The sequence below is a fragment of the Oratosquilla oratoria genome, chromosome 7, assembly GCF_046742065.1.
Source record: "Oratosquilla oratoria isolate Oo_2021 chromosome 7, ASM4674206v1, whole genome shotgun sequence".
Lineage (NCBI taxonomy): Eukaryota > Metazoa > Arthropoda > Malacostraca > Stomatopoda > Squillidae > Oratosquilla > Oratosquilla oratoria.
Window position 1 is genome coordinate 39890790 of NC_134783.1, and position 17560 is coordinate 39908349.

General features: G+C 40.8%; 1 protein-coding gene across 6 annotated transcripts in view; it reads right to left on the reverse strand.

Moving 5' to 3' along the window:
* Positions 1-17560, reverse strand: part of LOC143027089 (vascular endothelial growth factor receptor 1-like) — a 269766-nt gene that overhangs the window by 118091 nt on the left and 134115 nt on the right. For all 6 annotated transcript variants that reach the window (XM_076188039.1, XM_076188042.1, XM_076188038.1 and 3 more), the window contains 2 exons: positions 14165-14334; positions 1543-1720 (listed from right to left, as the gene is read on the reverse strand). In XM_076188039.1, the coding sequence (XP_076044154.1) occupies positions 1543-1720; positions 14165-14334 (348 nt within the window). The remainder of the gene's footprint in view (positions 1-1542; positions 1721-14164; positions 14335-17560) is intronic.

A 17560-nucleotide genomic window follows, 5' to 3' on the forward strand; every position in this document is an offset into this window, starting at 1 on the left:
TATACCTTTTAGTATCATACATGTTCAGCTGTAACACTCGACCTATTACCATACTCGTATCAATAAGGTTTATTTTCTCTATATTTAATGTTTCCTTTCAAGAAATTTGCCTAAACTTCTTTTATAAAGTATTTTCATTTTTTATTTTGTATTTGCAAAACTATATATGTAAAAAAAAATCTTCCATTATATATTCTTTTTATTATTAGGTTTGTATATCCTTTACAAAAATTATATTTCAACCTTTGTTATAAAGTACAGTATTTTTGTTTTTGAAATGTACTTATCACTTATTTGCAAAGATGTATATTATGTCAAATGTCTTACATTATAGATTTTTTTTTACTGAGTTTTCTTCAATATTCTTTCAAAATTTTTGTCTCTACATCACTTATAAAGTATTAATGAAGCGGTCAAACATAGGAATGCCACACTATAACATATATATTTATTATTTAATATAAACCAATTATAATGATACAAGTCTACTCAAGATTGGAGTGTATGTGTATTGTATAGGCTTTATGAAATATGTAGGCCATAATCAGTTAATTACCTGAAGAGGAATTGGAGTTAGTGGTACCAAAAATAGAAGAGTCGGAGGTTTTGTGTTCTGACTCCACAGCCCTGCATATACCAAAGGCTTTTTTCCCCCTTACAAGGGAGGTAGCCAAAAAACAAAGGCATAAAAACCACTCCCACCCATTCCATCCCTATCACACTCCACTCCCCTCCACCCTCTTCCCTCACTCTTATCTTGGTACCTCCTGGATAACAGGTCATCCCTGCATCTTGTCCACTATCCTGGGTCAGAAGCAGTGTCACACAACACAGCACATCCACAGCAAGGCTGCTTCATTAAATCAGCGACCCCCCCCCTCTCCATTCCCTCAAGCAGAAAATGAGAAAATGAGGAGAAATCCCTTTGGGCTGCATCATATTTTTCTCACACATACTACCTCACCCCCATCCCCCACCCATTCCACCTCATGGATCACAACATCATCCATATACAACTATTCTCCATTCACCCCTGTCTTCTGTTCTCTCTCGCCCTTCCTCAACAGACATTCCCCTCTTCCCTAAAGCCCCTTTTACCCCATCCATCCATCTCATCCTAAGTCGCCCCCTCATGTTCACTCCTTCCACACTTCTTTTACTAGTCTTTCTTCACTCATTCTTTCCGTGTGTCCAAACCATCCTAATACTCTTTCATCCACCCTATCTCCCAGCTCCCTTTCCATCCCTGTTCTCCTTCTCACCTCCTCATTTCTCACTCTATCCAGCCTAGTAACCCCTATCATACTTCTCAGACACCTCATCTCAAACACATTCAAACTCCTTCTCTCTTCCTCTCTTATGTTCCATGTTTCTGCCCCATAGTGCTGTTGGCACAATCACTCCATACAATCTCCTCTTGGCATCCATTCCCAAATATAACTTATTTCTTACACTAGCAAAATTATATTGGAGTAAGAGAACTTATATAAAGCCTATATAAATTCAAGTCCTACAAAAATCATAAGAGGTCTTGATACTTACATACAACTTCAATGGTGACAGAAGAATAATTTGAAAACTGTCCTTTGTGCATCAGATAGCACTTGTAAGTCCCTTGAACATCAGTATCCACATCCACTAGGGGTATTGAAGAAATCATGTGAAAGGGAGCACCATCTTCTATACGATGTGTATACCGATGTGCAGGAATATTTCCTGTCTGTATTGAATGAGACATAGTTGTTTCAAAATTTAGTCCTTATTAAAAGACCAAATTAATCTACTTGGAATCAATTAATATACTGCCCCAGTTCTCCCTTGCAGAAGACCAGGTGCTGGCTCCTTGTTCTTTTGGTACATCATGTTACAGCTTTATCTATGATGTTCGATGATCATCTTTGTTTTCATAACTGTTGGATACCATCCTGTGTGTCTATGGAAGAGTAGAGTGCAAGAGGACTGGAGGAGTGCCTGTATAGTTCCACTTTACAAGGGAAAAGGGGACAAATGTGAGTGTAGTAGTTTTAGAGGGATGAATTTGTTGAGTGTAGTTGGGAAGGCTTATGGGAGGGTTTTAATTGAAAGGATTAGGTGAGAAACAATGCAGGTTTAGGAAAGGTAGGGATTGCGTGGATCAGAATTTTGGGGTAAGGCAAATATGTGAAAAAGCTTTAGCAAAAGGTAAGGATGTTTTTTGAGCCCTTAAGGATTTGGAAAAGGCTTATCACAGGGCAGACAGAAAGGCACTGTGGGAGGTCCTGCAAATATATGGGGTTCAGGGAAAGCTGTTAACCCCTTCCATACGGTGCCGCACACGTAGGCGTCATGGGGAGCGAGTGTATTCGCGAGGCTGCCATATCGGCGTCTTGATTATATTTATTGTAGTCGCCCCTCCATAATGACATTCTTTCTAATTCTTTTGTAGTCGCATTTTCTATGGTTATCAAAATTCACGGGTGAAGAGAGAACGATCGATATAAGCGGTGACTATATTTTATGATGCGAGTATTATTACGACACGTCGTACGGCTGGCATTGGCTGCTGCCACCGAGATCTAAGTCCATGACGCCTACGTGTGCGGCACCGTATGGAAGGGGTTAAGGGCAGTCAAGAATCTTTACAAAAGTAGTAGAGCCTGAGTTAGAATTGGAAATGAAGAGAATGAGTGGCTTGAGGTAAAGTTGGGACTGCATCAAGGATATGTCATGTTGCCATGGCTGTTCAATATGTACAAAGATGGGGTGATGTAGGAGGTAAAGGCAAGGGAAATGGGCAGGGGACTGGAGATGGTTAAAAAAGGGGAGATAAGTGGGAGGTAAGCCAGTTGTTGTTTGCTGACGACATTGTATTTGTGGCAGGGTCAGAGGGGAGATTGGGGAAGTATGTAATAGGAGAAAGTTGAAGGTAAATGTGGGTAAAAGCAAGGTGATGAGATGTACAAGGGGAGAGAATTGCAGTGAGTTGGAAGTAAGTCTTAAAGGAGAGAGGCTGGAGAAACTTTAGAGCTTTAGGTATTTGGAGTCACATGTGGCAGGAAAGAGAGGAGTGGAGGCAGAGGTAAATTGTAGATTGGGAGAAGCAAGTAAATGCCTTGGGGGATTTAAAAGTGTCATGAGAAATAGACATTTGGGAATGGATGCTAAGAGATTATATGTGGGGAAATTTACCTTAAGAAGACAGGCTTGGGTACCTTAATTTACACTCTCTAGAAAGATGCAGAGTGCAGGGTGATTTAATAGAGGTGTTTAAGTGGATCAAGGGCTTTAACAGAGGTGACACAGGCAAGGTCATCATATTCAGATAATAGGTTAGGACTCACAGTAATGGATTTAAACTGAACAAATTTAGATTTAAGAAGGAAATAGGCATGACTTGGTTTACCAACAGAGTGGTCAACAAATGGAATGGACTTAGTAACCATGTAGTGAGTGCCAAAACTATCGTTTGTTTTATGAGAAGGTTAGATAATGTTATGAATGGGGATCATAGGTGGTAATATACATAGAACTGCCCAGTGAAGGCCTTATGGTCTCTTGCAGCCCTTTTCTTTCTTATGTAAAGCACTTTCCTTTGCAAACATACATATATCAACAGCTTTTTCCCCCTTACAAGGGAGGTAGCCAAAGTCAAAGGCATAAAATCCACTCCCATCCATTTCATCCCCATATACTCCACTCCCATTCACTATCCCTCCCTCCCTCCCTCTTTTCTTGGCTCCTCCTGGATGATGGTTATCCCTGCATCTCACCCACTGCCCTGGGTCAGAAATGCAGCAAGACACAGTATATCCACAGCAAGGCCATTTTATTTAATCAGAGACCTCCCTCTCCATCTCCTCATGCAGGAAAAGGGAAAAAGGGCAGAAATCCCTTCAGGATGCATCAAAATATCATTCATACATACTCCAACACCCCCCATTTCCCACCCATTCCCTTCCATCCATCACAGCATCATCTATATATAACTATTCTCCACTCACCCCTATCTTCTGTCTTCTCCCTTCCTTCCTCAACAGACATTCCCCTCTTTCCCAATGCCCATTTTACTCCATCCATCCATCGCATCCTTGGTTCACCCCATCCACCTCTGCCTTCCACACCTCTTTTACTAGTCTTTCTTCACTCATTCTTACCATGTGACCAAACCATCCCAATACTCTTCATCAACCCTATCTCCTAACTACCTTTCCACCCCTGTTCTCCATCTCACCTCCTCATTTCTCACTCTATCCAACCTAGTAACCCCTACCATAATTCTCAGGCATTTCATCTCAAATACATTTAAAATCTTCCTATCTTATGTTCCATGTTTCACCACAATCACCCCTATTTGCTATTTATGTAAATGACATGGAAAACGGGGTGGAATGGTACATGAGCTTCTTTGCAGATGATGCAAAACTGTTGAAGAAAGTGAGTACTGAAACAGATTGTGATTCACAGCAGAGAGATCTGAACAGGGTCTGGGGTCACAAGTGGGAAGTGGATTTCAACATCAAGAAAAGTAGCATAATGGAATTTATATACAGATTGACCTCTCATTAACGGACTAAAAGGGGGGTAACAGTGTCCGTTGATGTGAATAATCCGTTGATAGTGGTTTTTGGGTGGCATAGTGATTGCACAGCACTAAATAACAGCACCAAAAACACCGAAAACAGTGAAACACTGCAAACACAGCTAATTAACGTCTGTTAATGAGAGGTCACTCTGTACATACACCAAAGACTTTTTTCCCCTAATAAAGGAGGTAGCCAAAAAACAAAGGCATAAATACCACTCCCACCCATTCCATCCCTATCACACTCCACTCCCCTCCCTCTTATCTTGGCACCTCCTGGATGACAGGTCATCCCTGCATCTTGCCCACTGCCCTGGGTCAGAAGCAGTGTCACAAGACACAGCACATCCACAGCAAGGCCACTTCATTAAATCGGCGACACCCCCTCTCCGTCCCCTCATGCAGAAAAGGAGAAGACAGGGAGAAATCCCTTCGGGCTGCGTCAAATTATTTCTCACACATACTCCCTCACCCCCCATCCCTCACCCATTCCACCTCATGCATCACAGCATCATCCATATACAACCATTCTCCATTCACCCCTGTCTTCTGTCCTCTCCCACCCTTCCAATATAGACATTCCTCTCTTTCCCAAAGCCCCTTTTACCCCACCCATCCATCTCATCCTAGGTTGCTACCTCATGTTCACTCCTCCCACACTTCTTTTACTAGTCTTTCTTCACTCATTCTTTCCATGTGTCCAAACCATCCCAGTACTCTTTCATCAACCCTATCTCCCAACTCCCTTTCTACACCCATTCTCCTCCTCACCACCTCATTTCTCACCCTATCCAGCCTAGTAACCCCTATCATACTTCTCAGACACCTCATCTCAAACACATTCAAACTCCTTCTCTCTTATGTTCCATGTTTCTACCCCATACAGTGCTGTTGGCACAATCACTCCTTCATAAAATACCCTTTTAGCATCCATTCCCAAATGTCTATTTCTCATTACACTTTTTAATCCACCAAGGCATTTACTCACTTCTCTCAATCTACATTCCACCTCCACTCCTCCCTTTCCTGCCACATTTGCACCCAAGTATCTAAAAATATCCACTTTCTCCTCTTGTACATCTCATCACCTTACTTTTATTCACATTTATCTTCAACCTTCTTCTTTCACACACCTTCCCATACTCTGTCACTAATGTCCTCAATCTTCCTCTGATCCTGCTACAAGCGCAGTGTCATCCACAAACAACAGCTGACTTATCTCCCACTTTTCTCCATTTTCTTTAACTATCTCCAATCCCTGACCCACTACCCTTGCATTTACCTCTTGCACCACCCCATCCATGTATAAATTGAACAGGCAGGGTGACATGACACATCCCTGATGAAGTCCCATCTTTACCTCAAACCACTCCTCTCTCCATTTCTAATCCTGACACATGCTCTACTACTCTCGTAAAAACTCTTGACAGCTCTTAACAGCATTCCTCCTATCCCATATATTTGCAATAACTCCCACAGTTCTTCCTGTCTACCTTATCATAAGCCTTTTCCAAATCCATAAAAGCCCAGAAAACATCCTTACCTTTCCCTATAGCTTTCTCACATATCTGTCTTATCACAAAAATCTGATCCATGCAACCCCTATCTGTCCTAAACCCACACTGTTCCTCCCCAATTACTCCTGTTCCTCCCCAATTACTCCTGTTCCTCTCCTAATCCTCTCTATCAAGACCCTTCCATAAGCCTTCCCAACTACACTTAACAAGCTAATTCCTCTGAAACTACTACACTCACACTTGTCCCATTTTCCCTTGTAAAGTGGAACTATACAGGCACTCCTCCAGTCCTCCGGCACTCTACCCTCTATTAAACAAACATTAAATAACCTCACCAGCCAGTCCACCATCACTGTACCTCCTTTTTTCAGGCATTCTGCATGACATCCATCCAACCCAGGTGCCTTACTTGCTCTCATCTTAACAACTGCCTCCACTTCATCTTTCCTTAATTCTCCTCCATTTTCCTCACTCATAATGGTAATTTTCTTAGTGCCTCCCACTGCATTTACCTTTCCCTCCCTATCAGGGAAAAAAATACCTTTTTTTTTTTCCAAAGCCATTTTTATTATTATTTTTTTTTTCACCAGAGCCATTTTTTTAATTACCAGAGCTATTTTTGATACTTCCAGAGCCATGTTTTTTGCAGGTTCGATTTCTTAACATGGCTTCCCAGTTGAAACTGACCGGCAGACACAGTGCCTCTGTTTCCACTAGCAGTGGTTGGGGGTGGAAATGCACGACAAGCCTTGCAATACACCGTTAGAGTACCATCACTGGCCCGATCCACTTCAAGCCAATCTAGGTTCCATGAGCGTATAGTAGATTCATGCTTTACTGGTTTTCGTTTTCCCATAGAGTTGGAATTAGGCTTTGCTGGTCCAGAAGCGGTTCCTGGCATCAAAACACACTTGATTCTGAAAAGACTGAATCTGAGGGCAAACCATCTTCACTCACTTCACTAGAAATCGCTCCATGATGTACGATCATACAAAGTTTGGCATGGACATGACGTACGAACAACATAGACCTAGCTAACGTAAACCTAAGCTAGCTAACGAATCATTTCTTATTTTTGTATTATTTATTCTCCCTCCAAAGATTCATATTTATGAACTAAATATATAATCATCAAATGTTCAAATTTATACTTAAATTTATTTACTTTCAATTACTAACGAAACATTTGATTCTATTCTATTTTCTCATAAATACACGAACAAGGATATAAATGGGATTTCCCAGTTTCCCTCCTAGGCCTCGAGTGAGTTTGCATATGTACAGTGTACGTATGCATGCGATGATGTGGTATTGGGTATGGTGCATTGTACATGTAGTCAGCGCGTTGATTGGGCAGCTAGCTGCATGCAACCAATGAACTTCCCTACATACAGGTACCATGCAATTCGCAACTAGCGACATTATGTACCACGATAAACATGTAGAGTCTAGTCAACATGCGATGGCATGGAATTAAAAGTGATTTGTGGTTGAAAAAAAAAAAAAAAAAAAAGATATGTACTAGTATACGCGCGCATGCAGCTAATACGAAGCTAGGCTAGGTAAGCCATTGAACTCTAGCAGCTATACCGGGTACACATACATATGTACATCAACAAATTAACGTTGATTGATGCATTGCGTTTATGATATCGATTGATAATGCAACGATTGATCACGGGTAAGTTGTGTTTGCTCTGATCCTTTCATCAATGGTGATGGGATTCAGGGATTGCCAAATGATGGATAATGCATGAAAAACGTTTAATCTTGCCGCGGGAGCAATTATTTTTGTTGGGGATACCTCCCGCTATTGGATTTGCGAGAGCGACATCGGAACTTTCCCGAGCGAAATCACTCGTCGCTCCCGTGTATTTTTCGCTGTTCCCTATCCTCCTTCACATTTAGCAGGTCCCTAAAATACTCTGCCCATCTTCCTCTAACTACCTTCTCTTCCATTATCATCTCTCCATCTGCACCTTTTACCTTTTCTTCTCTACTTGATTTGCCTCCTCTTCCTCTCTTAATTTCTTTCCAAAAATCTTTTAATTATTTTCAAAATTTTCTGTCATACTCTTACCCCATTTCACATCTGCTCTCCTCTTTGCCTCCTTTATATTATGCTTCACTTCTCTTTTCTTTGTACCTCTCATATGATTCCCTCGTCCTATTTTGTAACAAATCTGTGAAAGCTCGCTTCTTCTCTTCTACAACCTTCTTTGCTTCCTCATCCCACCATTCACTACCCTTCCTTCTATTTCCTCCCATCCTTCTTGTTCCACACACCATCTTTGCACACTGTGACTCTCTCCTTGAACCATCCCCATTCCTCCTCCACCCCTATTTCTACTTTATCCTTCACTCCCCTCCCACTCCTCTCTCAGCTTCTTATTGTACTCCTCCTTTTCTTTCTCATTTAACCAGTTCACTCTAAGCACCTCCCTACCTTCTGTCCTTTTCATTTTTCTCCATCTATCCTCCAATCTCAACTTACCTTCCACCAGAAAATGATCTGATATCTCCCAACTCTCTCCACTTAGAGCATGTACATCCTTAACTCTTCCTATTATACTCCTATTTACCACTACATAGTCCATTAATGCTCTATCTACCACCCTTCCATCTACCACCCTCTCCCATGTGTACTTATGCTTGACTTTCTTCTGAAACACTGTATTTGTTATGATCAACTCTCTAGACACATATCCACCATCAACTCTACTCTATGATTCTTACCTGGAACTCCACACTTCCCAACCACTCTGTCTATTGATTCATTTCCTACTCTAGCATTAAGGTCTCCCAAAAACACTATATTAACATTTCTCCATAATCCCTCTATGCACTCATTTAAATCTATCCAAAAAGCCTCCCTTTCTTCTACACTCTTCTCACTACCAGGCCCATATGCACTTACAAAAACCCACATCCATCTTTCTTCTCACAAACATACTGCCTATCTCTTCCCTTTTACTCTCATCTGTACCACATCCATGCAAATTAAGACTCAAACCTTAGGGTACTGGTTGGAAAACTCCTAGATCCTTTTATGCCTTTATTTATTTTAGGAATGTCCCCTGTGGGGCTACAGGGAGAGGGATGCCTAATCCTAATCCCCATCCCGTTTTTGTCGCCTCTTACAATTCAAGTGGAAAGACTTGGTGGCAGTATTCTTTCCCCCCACCACAGTGGGGAAAGAATACTGAAAAAAAAAAAAAAAAGGATGTCAGGACAATATAAAATTGGTGCAAAGGAAGTAAAGAAAGTGAGATCTGAAAAAGACCCAGGAGTAATCATCACAAAGGACATGTTCCCTGATAAACAAACAAAATTGTTGGAGAAACCTACAACTTGCTAAGATCAATAAAGGTGGCTTTTACCTACTTGGATGAAGAAATGGTAAAGCAAGTACTAGTTACACTGATAAGGCCAAAATTGGAGTATGCAGCAACACTATGGTCACCTAGTACCAAAAAGAATATAAAGAAATTTGAGATCATTCAGAGAGCAACTACAAAGATGGCCCGAACACTATCAAAACTGTCATATGAAGAGAGATTGTCAAAACTTAGAATTGCCGACTCTGGAACAAAGGAGAGAAAGAGGTGACTTGTTGACTATCTACAAAATCATGAGAGGTATGGAAGTCCTTGACAGAGAAGACCTACTAAATTGGGATAAGAGAAATACAAGTGGACATGGAAGGATGCTAAAAAAAAAAACAGTTATAGAAGAGACCTGAAAAAGAACAGCTTTCCCCACAGAGTGGGGGATGTATAGAACAAACTAGATGGAACAATAGTGTGTGCAAAAACCATACACAAATTTAAAAGCAAATTAGATATGGCAGGATACAGAGACAGGATACCATGAGCATAGCCCCCCTTCCCATAAAAAACAACTAGGTAAATACAATCTCCTCTTAGCATCCATTCCCAAATTTCTATTTCTCATTACTCTTTTTAATCCACCAAGGCATTTACTTGCTTCTCTCAATCTACATTCTACCTCCACCTCCACTCCCTTTCCCGCCACATTTGCATCCAAGCATTTAAAGCTATCCACTTCCTCCAGTCTTTCTTCTTTGATACTCACTTCCAGTCTGCTGCCATCCTCTCCTCTTGTAAATCTCATCACCTTCCTTTTACCCATGTTTATCTTCAATTTCCTTCTTTTGCACACTGTTATTATTTTCCTTGATCCCTCCTCTGATCCTGCTACAAGCAGTGTCAACAACTATCTCCCATTTTTCTCCATTTTTTTTAACCATCTCCAATCTCTGCCCCATTACCCTTGTAGTTACCTCCCGTAAGCCTTCCCAACTGCATTCAATAAACTGATCCCTCTGAAACAACTATGCTTACACTTGTCACCTTTTCCTTTGTAAAGCAGAATTATACATGCACTCCTCCAGTCCTCTGGTACTCTACTCTCTTTTAGACATACATTAAACAACCTCTCTAGCCAGCCCACCATCACTGTACCTCCCTTTTTTAGACACTGTATGACACCCATCCAACCCAAGTGCCTTACCTGCTCTCATCATTTTAATAACTGCTTTCACCTCATCTTTTCTTATTCCTCCTCCATTTTCCTCATTCATCACTGTCATTTTCTAAGTGTTTCCCACTGCAACTACCTTTCCCTCCCTATCCTCCTTCACATTTAACAGCTCCCTAAAATCCTCTGCCCATTTTCCTCTTACTGCCATCTCTTCCATTATCATCTCTCCATCTGCACCTTTTACTTTTTCTTCTTTACTTGATTCACCTTCTCTTCCTCTCTCAATTTCCTTCCAAAAAATTTTCTATTACTTTCAAAAATTTCTGTCATACACTATATAGTCCATTAACCACTTCACTATGGGCCAAAATCTTGCGGGCAGCATTAGCTGCCAGACGTACAATGTTTCGTCATAATACTCGCATCATAAAAAATAGTCACCACTTACATCGATCGTTCTCTCTTTCACCCGTGAATATTGATAACCATAGAAAATGTGATAAAGACAGTTTAGAGAGTATGTCATTATGCAGGGGCAACTACAATAAATATAATCAAGACGCCGATATGGCAGCCTCGTGTATCCACTTGCTCCTCATGCCGCCTATGTAGGCGGCACCGTATGGGAGGGGTTAAAGCCCTATCTACCACACTTCCATCCACCACCATCTCCCATGTGTACACTCGACTTTCTTCTTAAACACTGTGTTTGCTATCATCAACTCTCTAGACATATCTCCACCATCAACTCTCCACTGCAAATTTTTTCCCTGGAACTCCACACATCCCAACCACTCTGTTTATTGGTTCATCTCCTACCCTAGCATTGAGACCTCCCAATACCACTAAATTGACATTTCTCCCTAAATCCTCTATCCACTCATTTAAATCTATCCAAAAAGCATCCCTTTACTCTACACCAGTGTTTCCCAACCTTTTTTTCAGGTGACCCAAGATGATCCTCATCATATGACCATGACCCCACTAATATATTTGTATGTACGTATGTATGTATGTACGTATGTATTGAATTCATATAATTTTGCAACAACAATAAAATTAGTGAACAAGATATCTTGGTGACCCCAGGAAAAACATTTGATAACCCCACATGGGATTATGGCCCCAGGGTTGGGAAACAATGCTCTATACTCTTCTCACTACCAGGCCCATATGCACTTACAAAAACCCACATCTCCCTTCCCAGCTTCACCTTCATCCACATTAACCTTGAAGAAACCTCCTACTCCACCACACACTTACCTATCTCTTCACTTACTAGTATAGCCACCCCTTCTCTCCCTCATCCTCTCTTCACTCCTGACACCATCCCAACTACACTCCCAAATTCAAACTTGCCCTTCCCTTTCAACTTAGTTTCACTCAATGCCAACACATCTTTCTTCTCACATACATACTGCCTATTTCTTCCCTTTTACCCTCATCTGTACCACATCCACACACATTACAAGACCCAAACCTTAGGGTTCTGGTTGGAAAACTCCTACCAGACCCTCTTATACATACATATATCTAGGCTTTTTCCCCCTTACAAGGGAAGTAGCCAAAAAGGAAAAGGCACAAAATCATCTCCACCCGCTCCATCCCCGAACACACTCCATACCCCTCCACCCTCCCTCTTATCTTAGCACCTCCTGGATGACGGGTCATCCCTGCATCTTGTCCACTGCCCTGGGTCAGAAGCAGTGTCGCAAGACACAGCACATCCACAGCAAGGCTGCTTCATTAAATCGGCGACCCCCCTTCTCCGTCCCCCCATTGCATAATAGGAGACGACAGGGAGAAATCCCTTCGGGCCGCGTCAAATTTTGCTCACACATACTACCTCACCCCCCATCCCCCTGCCCATTCCACCTCATGCAATCACAACATCATCCATATACAACCATTCTCCATTCACCCCTGTCTTCTGTCCTCTCCCGTCCTTCCTCAACAGACATTCCCCTCTTCCCCAAAGCCCCCTTCACCCCATCCATCCACCTCATCCTAGGACGTCCACTCATGTTCACTCCCTCCACATCTGCCTTCCATACTTCTTTTACTAGTCTTTCTTCACTCATTCTTTCCAAGCATCCAAATCATCCTAATATTCTTTCATCAACCATATCTCCCAGCTCCTTTTCCACCCCTGTTCTCCTCCTCACCTCGTCATTTCTCACTCTATCTAGCCTAGTAACCCCCATCATACTTCTCAGACACCTCATCTCAAACACATTCAAACTCCTTCTCTCTTCTTCTCTTATGTTCCATGTTTCTGCCCCATACAGTGCTGTTGGCACAATCACTCCTTCATACAGTCTCCTCTTAGCATCCATTCCCAAATGTCTATTCCTCATTACGCTCTTTAATCCACCAAGGCATTTACTCACTTCTCTCAATCTACATTCTACCTCCACCTTCACTCCACCTTTTCCTGCCACATTTGCACCCAAGTATCTAAAACTATCCACTTCCTCCAGTCGCTCTCCCTTAATGCTCACTTCCAGTCTACTGCCACTTTCACCCCTTGTACATCTCATCACCTTACTTTTACCCACATTTATCTTTAGCTTTCTTCTTTCACATAATCTCCCAAACTCTGCCACCAACTTCCTCAATCCCTCCTCCGATCCTGCCACAAGCGCAGTGTCGTCCGCAAACAACAGCTGGCTCACCTCCCACTTTTCTCCATTTTCTTTAACCATCTCCAAGCCCTGACCCACTACCCTTGCATTTACCTCTCGCACCACCCCATCCATGTATAAGTTAGCCAGGGCGACATAACGCATCCTTGAGGAAGTCCCACCTTTACCTCGAACCACTCACTCTCTCCATTTCCAATCCTGACACAAGCTCTACCACTCTCATAAAAACTCTTGACAGCTCCCAGAAGCTTTCCTCCTATACCCTCTTATACCTTTGCTTTTTTTTTTAGGAATATCCCCTTTGGGGCTACAGAGTGTAGGAGGACTAGTCCTATCCCCATCCCATTTTTGTCACCTTTTACAACTCAAGTGGGAACACTCAGTGACAGTATTCTTTCTTCTTTACCATAGGATTCAACAAAAAAGGAAATGTATATTCAGAGAAGTGGTACAGGACAGTATTAAGAGTGGGGGGGGGGCTAACAGAGGGACAGTTGCAGTATGATAAAGTAGCACCATTTCTCTATGAATAGATATTTCCTCTATCACAGACAAAATGATGTGTGACTCTGGACCATAATGGCACCCCATATAGACCCTAAAGTATCAGTTGTATACTACTGAGCAATTTTAACTTCACAATAACATGCAGCCCATACCTCAGATGAGGTATTGCTCAACTTTCCTTTGCACAACTGTTACAAAATAATGTTAAGTTTTTAATGTGTTGTACTTGGTGTGTCTTTATACTTGTACACATAAAAATGTGATAAATTATATGGATTAAAAGTATAAATCTGTTTAAATAAGACAATTACATAATTAAGACAGAGTTACCCCTCTAATTTGTCCAAGTCACCAAGGCTTGATTGTAATTAGTACTGTATAAAAGCCTTGGACATTCCCCCAATACGCACAAGAAACCCTTACAAGTCTACCTCATTTATGCTAGGAGGCAGATGCCACTCAGGATATAAGACTTCATGATCTTTGATCTCACAGGTTATAGTAACATTTGTGCCTCTGATGACATCATACTTCATACTGTTGATGTTTTGCCAGAAATCCTCCACCTTCAAAATGGGCTCTGGGAGAGATCTTCTGATTTCTGTTGGTTGGAATAAAAGCATTTAGTTTGTATTATGAACAAATATTTAAATCTATTAAATGCAGTGAATGCAGGATGAAAGGCTTGTAGGTGTGGGGTGTGGGTAAGTCATTGGGAGGATGAATTGTACAGTACATGGATTGCTCTGTTGCAACTAGGTCTGAAACCTTGATCATGAGTGAAGTAGAAAATGGAGTATGGAGAAATGTATACAATTGCTTTCAAATGTATGAAAAATTGCATAGAGAATAAAATGAAATTGTGTACATACATAACAAAGACCTCTTCCCACCCATATGGGGGGATAGCCAATTAAAAATATAAACCCACCCTACACCTATCTCACAACCATCCAATATCCATTTGTCCCACCGTCCATTTTAGTAGTTCATGGATGAAAGGTCATCCCTGTCCCAGTCACACCACTTTGGTCAAAGGCAATACAATGAGACAGCACTTCCATAGGAAGGCTTGAAAAGTGGAGCTGGTTTATCTGTACTCTTTTGTTATGTAGTGACCCCCTCCCTTATTCATTTGAAATAAATGATAAAGGAGATAAGAAGAATATCCCTTCTGGCTGCACCATTTCTTCATCCATTTACAACCACTCTCCATTCACTACAATCTTTTACACTCTCTCTTCTTTGCTTGAGAGATTCCTCTTGTATTGGATGCCCCCTTCACCCCATCCATCCACCACCTTGGCCTTCCTCTAAAAGTTCACCCAGTCAACTTCTACTTTTTTCATTCTTTTAATGATAGCAGGACCAATACTTCTAATACCTTCTCCCTAAAATACTCTGCCCATCTTCCTCTTACTACTGTCTCTTCCATTATCATCTCTCCATCTGTACCTTTTACCCTTTCTTCTCTACTCAATTCACCTCCTCTCCCTCTCTTAAATTCTTTCTGAAACATCTTTTAATTTCTTTTCAATTTTTCTGTCATACTCATACCCCATTTCACATATGCTCTCCTCTTTGCCTCCTTTATCTTATGCTCTACTTCTCTTCTCTTTTCTTTGTACCTCTATTATTTTATTTTAATACATATATACATACATATACCAAAGGCACTTTACCCCCTTACAATAGAGGTAGCCAAAAAAAAAAAAAAAAAAAAAAAAAAAAATATTCCATCTCCACATATTCCACTCCCATCCACCCTCTTATTTTGGCTTCTCCTGGATGATGGGTCATCCCTGCACTTCAACCACTGCCCTGGGTCAGAAGCAGTGGTGCAAGACAGCACATTCACAGCAAGGCCACTTCATTAAATCGGCAACCCCTCCTCCCCATCCCCTCATGCAGAAATGGAGAAGATGGGGAAAAATCCCTTCGGGCTGGGTCAATTCATTCTTTGTACATACTCTCTCACCCCCATCCCCTACCCACTCCCATGCATCACAGCATCATCCATAAGACAGAAAAAAAAAAAAAAAAAAAAAAAAAAAAAAAAGGCGAGAGAAGAAAATTGAAAGTGGCCTATACCAACATTGACGGATTAATTTCAGGACTGAATGAATTTAATGATTACCTTCTAGAAGAAAAGCCAGACATAATGGGAATTGTGGAGACTAAACTAAGGGGCGAAATACCATCCATTGATGTTGGAAATGGACTATATAATTACTGGATTAAAAACAGACAAGAAACAGGGAGGAGGAATCATGTTCTTGGCCAATAAAAACTTGAATGTGACAAAAATAGCAGAGGGCAAAGGTAATGTAGAACTGATCATGATAAAAGTCGAAGACAAGAACATGAAAAGTAGAAAGTTTGTGGTGACTTATGTGCCCCCAAAAACGAATGTTTGGAAAGAGAATGAGCATACGAAAATGTAAGAGGATACAAGGCAATAATTAAATGAGATACTAATGGGTGGGGGTAATCTGGTAATTATGGGGGACTTCAATTGCAAAGAAATTTGTTGGGAAAACATGACAGTGCGAGGAAGAGGACTTGTGGGATAATGTACTACTAGATATGACCATGGAATACACAATGACTCAGTGGGTCAGTGAAAACACCAGATACAGAAACAACGAAGAGCTGCTGAAACTAGATTTAATTTTTACAACAGAACCTGAAATTGTGGATAAAATCCAATACAAGACACCAATTGGAGAGAGTGACCATATACTCATTGAAACTGAACTAAAGGAAGACATATACATGGAGAGAAATGAAAAGCATAGGAAAGGAAGATTGATGTACAACAAAACGGACTTTGCAAAACTAAAGAAATTCTTCCAAAATGCAAACTGGGAAAAATTTTAAATGGTAGAGACAAAAATGGAAGAGAAATGGAATATCTTAATGGATAATTACAATGAAGGGGTAAATAAGCACGTACCAAGACAGAAGCAAGAGAGAGTGTACATTAAATGCTGGTTCAACAAAAGATACAGTGAGGCAAAAGACAGAAGGGACAGAGCTTGGAAAAGGTGGAGAAAAGATAAAAAACCTGGAAAATGGCAAGTCTATATAAACTATAGAAATGAGTATGTTAAAGTGAGAAGAGAGGAAAAAAGGAACCATGAAAAGGATATTATAGATAAATGCAAAGAGCAACCCAAACTATTCTATCAATACATGAATGGTAAACTTAAAAACAAGCAAGAAATGGTGAAACTACGCCAAGGAAATATAGAATACACAGAAGATTTAGAAATGGCCGAAATCATGAAAAATCACTTTAATTCTGTCTTCACTAGAGAGAAAACACAATATTGGAACGAAGGTAATGAAAGGCGATCTCCCCCCATGAGCGACATAACAATAGCACAAAAAGAAATATTAGAACACCTATCAAACCTTGACATCAGGAAATCACATGGCCCGGATGGAATTGCAAATTGGATTCTAAAAGAATGCAAAGAAGAACTAACGGACAAAATACATAACATAATAAATTGCTCACTCAAAGAAGGAAAAATACCAAAAGACTGGAAAAATGCTAACATTGTACCAATATATAAAGGAGGAAACAAGGAAGAACCAACTAACTATAGGCCAGTATCACTAACAAGTACTATAGCCAAAATTGGTGAGAAAATTATCAAGAATAGATGAGTAAAACACCTGGAAGACAACAATATATTAACCCATGACAATTTGGGTTCAGACAAGGAAGATCATGTACCACAAACTTAATCTTTTTTTACTCAAGATTAATAGACATATTGCAAGAAAGGAATGGATGGGCTGATTGTGCCTTCCTGGAC